Consider the following 10,791-nt stretch of genomic DNA (forward strand, 5'->3'; position numbering starts at 1 on the left):
GCGGGCCCCAGAGCACGTGGAAGCCCCTTCTCCCCCTTGGAGTTGTGCAAATGAAGGGATGCATTTATTGATGCATTTATTTCTATGCGTTAAGGGTGAAAACACGACTTGCAAGCAAAGCAGGTTGAGGACAGCTTGGCTTTGGCTAAACAGAATTCTTCTTTCTTCGAGTGGTGGGTGCCTCCCCGCTGGCCCAGAGTTACTCACTTGAGATGTTCTGGAAAAATAAGGCAGTAACTACAACCCGAAGCACCCAGAGCTGAGCTGTGCAGAGGTGGTGGTGTCTCAGAGAGACGGGGTGTCCCTGCCCCAGCTGGACACAGCTGCCCCCCCCTCATTTCAGGAGTGAGGGGAGAAGATGAGCCTGGGCCGTGGGCAAGGGGAGGTGGCAGCCTCCTTACCTGCCGATTGATGTGGATGCTGCTGGGCCCGAAGGTGGCGGTCCCGTAGCTTGTCACGTAATAGTGAGCAGAGGGCTGCGCCGGGGGCTCCTCCGGCTGCCTGGGCACTGTGGGGATGGGGGGACACCATCAGCACCTCAGCTCTGAGAAACCCTCAACCATCCTCCCCCCACCCCCGAGCACCGTTGTGGTGCAAACCCAGGAGCATCGGGCTCACCTTTGGGCAGGAGCAGCTCTGTGCCAAAGCGGTGCCCGCACGTCCCACAGGTTTTAACATCTTCCTTCATCCTGTGGAGGAAAAAGCCCCACGAAGGAGGAGCAGGAGCTGCCCTCAGCACTTCCCATGGAAGATGATGCCAAGGTGATGGAAGAGGCTCTCTTCTTCCACCCTGACCTGAGGTCCTGCCATCCATGGGACGGCTGCTGCCTTCCCAGGTAGCACCTTCAGCTCTTCACGAAACAGGGGACATGTGGGCACCGGCTCAGAGTGGACATTATATGCCTGAGTCCCTACTTTTTCACCTTTCCACGCTTGATTTTCCCACATAAATAAATGCTAATGCCACGTGGGACACAGGCTGCTATGGTCAGGAGGACAACGTGCGAGTGCCTGGCAAGTTTCACAACTAAATTCACATGGCTTTTAGAAGCTGACCAGCCCCACCAGCATTGCAGTAGCAACCCCCCAGCCCTCGGCTTGGAGGGGCGCATCACGTACGTACGTGGCGTTTGTGCCATCCATGTCCGGCCAGATGAGCTCCGCGGGACAGCCGGCCGTTCGGCAGGGGGTCTTCACGCACACGTGCAGCCCCGGCCACTTCTCGTGAAGCTTCTGGACGATGGACACAACTGCTATGAGGAAGTCCCAGGCAAACTGGAAACCTTCCGTGCAAAAGAAGAATGTCTCGCTTACTCAGGGCCACCCAGCTGTGGCAGTCCAAGAGACGCTGTGGTGATGCACACACTGCTTCCAGCCCACAGCCAGAACAGTTGGACCAGCTCTGTTTCTCAAGTTAACCAAGGCCCATCAGCCTCCAAAGGGCATTTAAATCTTTAAATATCTACATTTAAATCTTTAAGTATCTACGCTGGAAGAGCTCCCCAACTCAGGTGGACCTTTTGCTTATCCCTTGGAGACCCAGCCTGAGACCATACACTGCTGGGACCTTATGGGGGAAGATGATCCATTTGCTCCAGGAGAAGACTGAAAACTTGACTTTCTACTTTCATGTGACACCTTGAGAGGAATCCTGACCAGGTTGCATGGAGAAAGGGGAAATCTTTAATCAAACTGCTTGGTGGACTCCGGCCAGACTAGGTTTTGGGCCCCTCACTCCAAAAAGGCCATTGAATGACTCGAGCGTGTCCAGAGAAGGGCAACGGAGCTGGTGCAGGGTCTGGAGCACAGGTCTGATGGGGAGCGGCTGAGGGAACTGGGGGGGTTTAGTCTGGAGAAGAGGAGGCTGAGGGGAGACCTCATGGCCCTCTACAACTCCCTGAAAGGAGGGTGCAGAGAGGGGGGATGAGTCTCTTGAGCCAAGGAACCAGCGCCAGGACAAGAGGGAATGGCCTCAAGCTGCGCCAGGGCAGGGTCAGACTGGCTCTTAGGAAGGATTTCTTTGCAGAAGGGGTTGTTGGGCCTTGGAATGGGCTGCCCAGGGCAGGGGGGGAGTCCCCATCCCTGGAGGGGTTGAAGAGTCGGGTTGACCCAGTGCTGAGGGATCTGGTGTAGTTGGGAACGGTCAGTGTGAGGTTCATGGTTGGACTGGAGGATCTTCAAGGTCTTTTCCAACTGAGATGATTCTGTGACTCTGTGACATGTGGCAGAAGCTTTCTGGGATGCCTACCCAGAAGGGTGGAGGTGGCAGGAGGGGGAGCTAAGGAGAGACATGTGGTTGGGAGTCATGAAATAAGGATCAGGGATCCTCACCTGTCCTTCCTACTGGCTTTCTGCACCGGAGCTCCAGGTAGCTGTAGGCCCTCTGGTTATTCTCTTTTATCAGCAGAGGTTTGCCGTTGCATATGAGCAGGCAGGTTGCCTTGGCCACCCAGTGCGTGGAGTAGAAGGAGCAAGCTTTCACCAGGAACCTGCAAGGAAATTGCCCATGGCTTTCACCACCCTCCAGCTTGCTTATCTCTAACACCGGGAGAAAGCGTGGCATCAGGTGGACTTGAAAAATATGAACCCAATTTCAGCAGAAACAGAGGCAGGCACCAAATAAGGACCCTGCCCTACTGAAAGCTCAAGCAGCAGGAGCAGCCCCTTAAATCAAGAGCTGCTTCCAGAGTTGGCCATCAGATAAAACTCTGGCCACAAGTCAAGAACCCCACAAGGACAGGAGACCTTCCAGAAACTGGAACAGTCCCAACACTCCTAGAAACTGGGCCGTCCTCAGGTGGGACTGGGAGACCCTGTGCCCATCCAGGCAGTCAGAGACTAGCCAAAAACTACCCTAGATGAAAGGTGAACCAGAAGGAGCACGGTCCTTGCTCACATCCAGGCAGTGAACATTGAAATGGCTCATCCAGGACTCCACACGTCTGTGGCAGAGCTGAGAAGCCGCTCTGGTCTCCTGAGTCCCAACCTCAAGCCTCAGCTGATATGGTCTCCACAGCCAAGGTTATACTGGCGCTGCGCCGAGCAAACCCTGAACCACGCAACCTCACTGAGGGCTGGAAACCACTGCTTACCTCTGGAAGAAACCCTCAGGTATTTCGGGTGAGAAATAGGCACGAATGTGGAGGTCCTCGGGGTGATCTCCTCCCCACACCTCAGAGACCTCTTCGGTCTGGTTCAGATAGGTCGGGAACAAGTACCAGGACTCGCCTTGGCCCCGTGTTGTCTCCCACGGTTTCCCGGGCACGAACTCGCTGGCCTGTGGGTTGAGTGCTTCGGCATGCCTCACCTCCAGACAGAGCTCAAAGTGCTCCAGGAGACTGAAGAGCTTCCCTCTCCCTCTGTGCGGCCTGTGACTCATGATTTCCTCAAAGACGTCCCACATCCCTTCCGAACAGAGCTGGTGCTTCACCAAGGCACGCACAGCCTGGTGGCACAGCATTGCCTTTGACTTGAAGGTCCACACCCAGTTGGACCTGTCTCTGATGGTGGCATGTTCCCCGATCAGCGTGTCCACAGAGATGCTCTCAAGCTGCTGGACTAGGCGGTACCTCACAAGGAGCTGGGTGGGAAGAGAAGGAGAGAAGAGGTGGTAGTGAGAGCAGCCCAGCAAAGCTGCAGAGCTTGGGCCCTGCAGAGGAGACGGTCCTGATGCCCACGCTCACCTTGAACATAGTTATTAGGAAGGTAGGCTGGAGAAAAACAGTGCTTTCCAGGTGCTCAATTTCCTCATACCACACTACAAGCCCAATGCGGTGGAGGTACCGCAAGATGTCCTGGAGAAGCTCTCTGCCCAGGTTGGCCAGGTGCTTGCACTCGGAGAGTTTGCTGAGCAGGTACTGGAGGTCCATCATGCCTAGAGGGAGACACGGGAGCTCAGCACGTATCTCTCAGACACCAGCATTCCAAGGCAGGTGCTTCAGAGAGCCAACAAACACCAGCAGCACCCAACGTCACCCATCGCCATCCCTGGGAAAGCAGCTGGGACCAGCGGGATGCTGGGTGGCTGTGGCCCAAAACACTTTGCCCATCCTCAGCTGTCCTGCTGCCACCCTGCAACTCCCATGGTCTTGCCTTGCCTCAGCAGCGCCAACAGCCTGCCAGGACCTCAACGGAGCATCTGAAAAATGAGGCTAGTACTAGGTTTTTTCATTTGTTTGAGAGAGCAGGTTTGTTTCCAGCCAGAAAACCTCAGATTGTCATTTAGTCATGTAGGAAGACAGGCGACAAAAGAAAAGCATTTTCTCCCCATCCTCTACAGTGGCCAGGAGAGACAGAGATGACACCGGGCACTGGAGGTGTTTGTACCTGCTTTAGGTACGTAAGTGAGGAGCCAGGGCCGCCCGCTAGTCCTGCTAAGTCATGGGAGACACGGGGACAGGGCTGGGGACATAGGTTTGGAATGCACACAGAAGCATTAAAGCTGTGAAGCTCCTTCCTGCAAGATTTTTTCATCGCTTATACAGGGCAAAGGGGAGAAAGAACAACCTTACTGGTAAGAAACAAACCCAACGAGGTGGCCAGCTCAGGGTAGCTCCAGCCACAGGTTGGTAGCTGTTGGTGAAGACACACTCGACCTTTCCTCGTGCTTTTCCCCAGTCCCCGCCTTGGGGCAGGCGCTCGGTAATGACAGAGCTGGGCAGTAGCACATAACGCTCCAGCAGTAACACTGCAAAGTCTTCAGCAGCGACCCCACCACCACGTGAGCAGGGCCAGAAGGTGCAGCAAGCACCAGAGAGCCCGTGGCAGCCGCAGGGCAGCAGGGCCTCCTCGGGAGATGTGGTGGGGCTTGACGGACCACTCACCATGGCCTGCCATCTCCTCGCTCTGCGCAACGGCTACAATGGCAGCTTCCACCTGCCTGTAGACGGGCGGCAGCACTCGGACGACCTCAGGGAAGAGCTCCTCATTCTTCACGTGCTCCAGAATAGTGGCCTCGAGCTTTTTGATATCACGGTGATCCATGCAGTTGACAGCAACTAAGTTTAAGATCTGGAAGAAAGAAAGCACACACCTGCCAAAAGCACATCCAGAGGAGCCTGTGAGGTAAAGGAGGGACCTAATGCCAAGGAGGTCACCAAGGGTGGGACACACTGCTGGCTCAGCTTCAGAGGGCACTTCCCTCACACACTTGCTCTGCAGCAGTTCCTGGAAAATCACCCGGGGATGGTAAATGCCCCCTCACGCTCCTCCCCACGCACTTGCTACAAGCCACAGGAGGGGATGCCCATCACAGACCAAGCAGGGACAAGGATCCAGCAGGTTGTGGCCTGGGGTTACAACGTCCACCCCACCCCTGGGGAGCGGCTGCAGTAGCAGCAGGTAACCACCACCAGTAGCCCATGGGGCTGCCAGAGACAACAGGGACCACAGACAGCAAGGAACCACAATCATCTCAGCCCTACGGTTAACGTGCAGCTCTCCATCTCCTTCAGCCTTTCCCACTGGTCCACGTAAAACTCGGGCTCCTCAATACCCTCCAGGTTGTCAATGAAGTGAGTGAGGTTCCTTTTTCTCTCCGCCAGCATGGCTATGATCTTGGTCATGATGTCGTGCCTCTTCTCCTCCACCTCCTCCTCCCGGCAGCAGTCCACATGGGTTCCCACGGGAAGCACCACTGAGTTGGGGACTCGCATGGACAGGTTGTTGATCCAGAAACCAACAAGCTCCTTGAAAGTCTTGTCGTTAGTTTGGTACCTGGGGAGGGAGAGAAAGAAAAAAACAATTCCACATCTAACCCTCCGGATCTCCAGCCAACTTCCACCGGCATGGGCCTGATGATGCACCCTGTGCTGTCCCAGGGGCTTACTGAAGAAGATCTCTGGTTGCCCTAAACTGTCATGGGCTGTATCCAAGCTCATCCTTAAGTTTCCCATCCTTAAGCTAAGCCAGTTTAAGCTATGGGGTGTAGCAGTCTGTCCCTGCTGTGGATGGGAGCGTCTCTCTGTCCCACAAAGCCCAAACCTGATGCTCCCTCCACGTTCAGGGAGCACCACAAGATACAGGAGGGCTCACAGAGGTACTTCCAAGGCAGAAAGGAAAACCATTTAGATGGGGATCAATGAGGTGTTAATGCTCCTCTAACCCCTCAAAACAGAGGACTTTGGTAAGGCAATGACAGATATAGTGGCTTAATTAAAAGAGTGATCCGCAAAAAGGGGGAGAGGGAGAGCTAACTGCTCCAGCGGTGAAAAGACCAGGCATCGAGGTCCGATGGAAATGGTGCGAACCTGCACAGGGGAAAGCTTCCCCAGCCCCTGTTTTCTCTTCTCACACTCCACTTTGAATCAAACCACTTACATGTGGAGATTGATGACAAGGATGACAAGCGCCTGTGGGGTGATGAACACGTGGTGGGTCATGTAGTACTCCAGCTGGCCGGCGAAGTCCCAGAAGAGAAATGTGAAGTCCTCGATCTGGAACTCGCTGATCTCTATCCCAACCGTTCGCTCTTCCTTGGGCACCAGTTTGGTTTGCCCTTGCTTTAGGCTTTTGCAGATGGTGGACTTCCCTGCCAGTGAAGCCCCCAGGAACATGGTCTTGACCCTCTTATCCTCCTGTCCCGAACCGTGTTGAAGCTGGCTGAAGTAACTCTGGATCTGCTGAATGCCACCAGCACACACTTCACTGGGCGGCTCCCGGAGGGGGTTCCCATTGGCCTTGAACATTTTCAGGGATTGCCCCTGGAAGAGCTCCCTGGGGAGCTGGCGAAGGGCATTATTCTGCACATGGAGCTCCTGTAAGTGCGTCAGCTGCAGGACAGGCTGGGGGAAGGTCCTGAACAGGTTGTTGGAAATGTTGAGGTACTGGAGGCTGTTGTGACAAGCTGCCAGGTCCCTGGGGAGGGCACCAAGACGGTTGTTGTTCAGCCGCAAGTGTTTAAGCCTGGGGAGATGGGAGAAAACCCCCTCCGGGATGACGCGGATTTGGTTCTGATTCAGCTCAAGCTTCTCTAAGCAGACCAGGCTCTGGATTTCATTGGGAAAGTCCACAATCTCATTCTTGGACAGTATCAGCTTCTTCAGGTTGCAAAGCTTAGAAATGCCAGTGATGCTCCTGAGCTTGTTCCTGTCAAGGTCAAGGCTCTCCAGTGCGGGGTTGTTCAGGACTGCTAGAGGCAGCACACGCAGCCTCTGCGTAGAGAGAGTCACTTCACGCAAAGCGTCCTCCTGCTCCTGACCTGGACACACAGGACAGGGAAGGCGGTTAGGAGAGGCTTTCACCCTTTGGGTTGCAGATCATTTTTTCCCCTTGTGCTCTGCATGACTTTGGGGATCATTTTGGCCAGCAAGGAAAAGCAGAGGCAAAACCCAGGAGCTGGTTGAACAGCGTGACCACAGCTGCTGCTCGAGCAGCTCCTGTGTCCTCTCAAGAGAGGAACCAAAGCTGAGGCACAGGGACCTTGGCTGGGCCTGAAGACACAGGAAGAAACAGTGCCCCCCAGACATTGGCCTGTAGCCCAAGTGTCGCGTTAACAGCTTTGCTCTCATGAAAGCACTGCGAGAGCTCCAGCTGCAGATGCAGCTACCCTGAAACCATCAGGTTTCTAATCCCAGCAGCGGGCTGGCAGGGCAGCGCTGACGTCGGGAGGAGAGCTGCTCTTCAAATAACTCAGCCAGCCCACCCTCAGCTCTCGACCACAGCCAGGGAGATGTGTTGAGGCCAGGGCTAGTGAGCTCAGACACTTCCTCTCTCACATCCGTCCCCTGCTCCAGATGCGCGCTGCAATTCCCCGCAGAGAGGCTCCCAGCCCCGGGACAGCGGGGGAATCACGCAGGGACAGCGGAGTCCCCTGCAGGACAGGGCACACAAGAAGGGACACGGTGATGGTCGAGAACATCCCCAAAAGAAGGGTGTTCAGAGCAGAGAGGTCTGCAGGTGAGAAGAGCACCAGGGGGACATGGGATGTGGATCACACGATATTAGAACAAAACATGGTCAGATTTGCTTTCCTGTCCCTCGTTTCACTTCCTCACCAGCTGACGCTGAGCATGGCATCCCCTTGCGCAAGGCACCCTGCTCAGGACCAACTCATCATCAGCTCTCAGCACCACCACCTAAACCCGGCACACGCAAGGAGCCCAGCAAGATCGCAAGCTTTCACCCTCTCCCAAACGCCCGGTGTCTCCTCTGGCACCACCGGAGAGGCAAGTCCAAGGGCTCCCCCCACTGCTCCAAGCCAGAGCAGTGAAGAGCCAGAGCAGCTACTCACAGGCTCTGGGCTGGGTCATGGCCCTGCAGCGTGGCACCCGCTGGATCCTCCCGGTCGCTCGGCCTCCCTTTCTCGTTTCCTCCTCTCGTTTCGCTCCCCGCCTCCCCGTGCTCTGCCTGGGAACCCCACCCTCTCTTTCTCCATCCGTCCTCAGAGCAGCTCCCAACAACCCCGATGGCAGGGCCGGGGCATGGCCGCAAAGCAGCTCCGGAGGTCACCTACAAGACAAAGAGGGTGGCAGAGTAGCCCTGAGTCAACTTCTTAACAGCGGCCTCCCTGCCTTTGCTAAAGGAGCTTCTGGTGTTACCACTGTTGCAGAGGAGGGAAAGGACATTAACATGAGGTTATGCTACTACTAAACTGCTGCACATGTTAAATAAATAAGATTTCTTCCCTTAAACAGGTGGCAGCATCTGATCCAAGAGGGCCAACCAGAAAGGAAAAAAAAAAATAGGCAGTAAGCAGTATACACAAGTATACTAGAAAAACTTTTCTAGAACATGCCACAAGAGGCATTTTTAAATATGTTTCCCATTGCCTCTCCCAAGGGGCAGCTTACAATTTGATGGATTTATTTTTAATGGCAGACAGAATGAAAGAACCAGTACTCTTGTTCACGTAACTTCAGGGGGAAGCACAAGCAGAAAGTATAGTTTTCAGCTTCACTGCTCCTCCAGGCAACGGCAGAGGTAACTGAATTTAACAGCCCTTACAATACATGCACTAATATCTTCACAGAATCATCTCGGTTGGAAAGGACCTTGAAGATCCTCCAGTCCAACCGTTAACCCAGCACTGACCGTTCCCAACTCCACCAGATCCCTCAGCGCTGGGTCAACCCGACTCTTCAACCCCTCCAGGGATGGGGACTCCCCCCCTGCCCTGGGCAGCCCATTCCAACGCCCAACAACCCCTTCTGCAAAGAAATCCTTCCTAAGAGCCAGTCTGACCCTGCCCTGGCGCAGCTTGAGGCCATTCCCTCTTGGCCTGGCGCTGGTTCCTTGGCTCAAGAGACTCATCCCCCCCTCTCTGCACCCTCCTTTCAGGGAGTTGTAGAGGGCCATGAGGTCTCCCCTCAGCCTCCTCTTCTCCAGACTAAACCCCCCCAGTTCCCTCAGCCGCTCCCCATCAGACCTGTGCTCCAGACCCTGCACCAGCTCCATTGCCCTTCTCTGGACACGCTTGCAACAGGCCGTTATCTTTACTGCTAATTCAAGGCTAACACCAACCAAGAATATGAAACAATGAATCAGTCTGCGAAACAACACAGATTGACATTATCTGCCAGGTCAACAGCCTAGTTGCTTCTACTATTTGGTCAAGTGTTGTGGTTCACACCTCCTACCCTTCCTCACTCATGCAGGCAGGTTATTCCAGAATAGTTCCTGACACACCCAAAGGTGTCCAAGTTTCAGCTTAAGCTTATTCACAGCTAGATCACGTTCTCTTGTTCTTGTACCAACAGTGCCATGAAAGTCTCTGAACTTTGTCAAGAAATCTATCTGCAGTGTTTGTATTTACAACCCCACACCCAGCTGCTAGGTAAATATTCTAGCTACATGTTTAGCTTTAAAACTAAAGCTTCTCTTCCCTCTATTCTTTTGCGGTCTTAGTGAGCCTTTGTTCCAAAATCTTCAAAGCAAGGCCAAAGTTATCAATCCCCTATACTCTATTCAGGCTGCACTTTCCTACAGGAAACAAACAGAGCTCAGGAAGATCAACTCTGAAACGCTCGAGGCTCATCCACAAACACTTCTGTAGGATGGTGAATGATGGGAGTGAAACACTTTGCCAGTCCAAACAGTACTGGTATATGGGCTTGTTTTGCTTAAATATAACAAGTCCCCCAAACAGCCAAAATTACAGTATACAGACAAAAATCTTACAAGTGAAATCAGAGTTCACTGAAGGTAGGAACGCCAGCAAGGGCTCAAAGGTCTTGCTACTTGTGAGTCTTCCTACACTCACCAGGAAAAAACAAAGAGCTGCAGTTATTTGCTTTATAAAACTCATCCCAGAGAGCCTGTTTTCTCTTTGAAGACAAACAGCAAGACTATCCTCAAAGAGGGCAGTTTCCAAGTGCACTCTACCAGGTTAGGAAAGCCCTCACATCAGACACGTTGCTGCCATCTGGTCCAACAGGCCACCTACATTCAGTTCCCGTTGAAGGGAAAGCCAGTTTCTATTTCTTTTCAGCTTCCCTGTTAAATGTCTTCTCCCTAACATGGTTAGATGGGGAATGATGCTTTTTGTCAGGTTCAAAGGTGCTGAATATATTTGTAAGTGACTATTTCAGATGATCACTTAAAAGATCAGTTGCTCTGCAGTACACGTGGAGAAGGAGCGCAAGGAAAGCAAGATGAAGTCAGTACGTGTGCTGGACTCCTTTGCTTCTTGATAGCAAAACTGGTCCTCCTACAAGGGGAGGAGGAACAGCTACTTATCCAACTCCAATCCTCTTCTAGAAACACAGCATTCCCTACGCAAGAGCCACGTGTGCAGGTTTACGCAGAATAGCCAGGGCAAGAGGCAGCTGTAAGACAAACAAATGACACCTGCTA

At 53.6% G+C, this 10,791-nt stretch overlaps 1 protein-coding gene across 1 annotated transcript; it reads right to left on the bottom strand.

The window, feature by feature from the left end:
• Window positions 1–59: 59 nt before the first annotated feature.
• Window positions 60–9,050, bottom strand: LOC141950373 (malignant fibrous histiocytoma-amplified sequence 1 homolog). Its single transcript, XM_074885107.1, has 11 exons — window positions 8,231–9,050; window positions 6,319–7,198; window positions 5,424–5,715; window positions 4,824–5,010; window positions 3,684–3,874; window positions 3,093–3,580; window positions 2,332–2,489; window positions 1,124–1,283; window positions 619–689; window positions 402–508; window positions 60–217 (listed from the first exon to the last, which is right to left on the bottom strand). Exons 1-11 carry the CDS (start codon window positions 8,247–8,249, stop codon window positions 200–202), a joined length of 2,571 nt encoding a protein of 856 aa, XP_074741208.1. The 5' UTR covers window positions 8,250–9,050; the 3' UTR covers window positions 60–199.
• Window positions 9,051–10,791: the final 1,741 nt, after the last annotated feature.

Source organism: Strix uralensis, chromosome 15, assembly GCF_047716275.1.
Source record: "Strix uralensis isolate ZFMK-TIS-50842 chromosome 15, bStrUra1, whole genome shotgun sequence".
NCBI lineage: Eukaryota > Metazoa > Chordata > Aves > Strigiformes > Strigidae > Strix > Strix uralensis.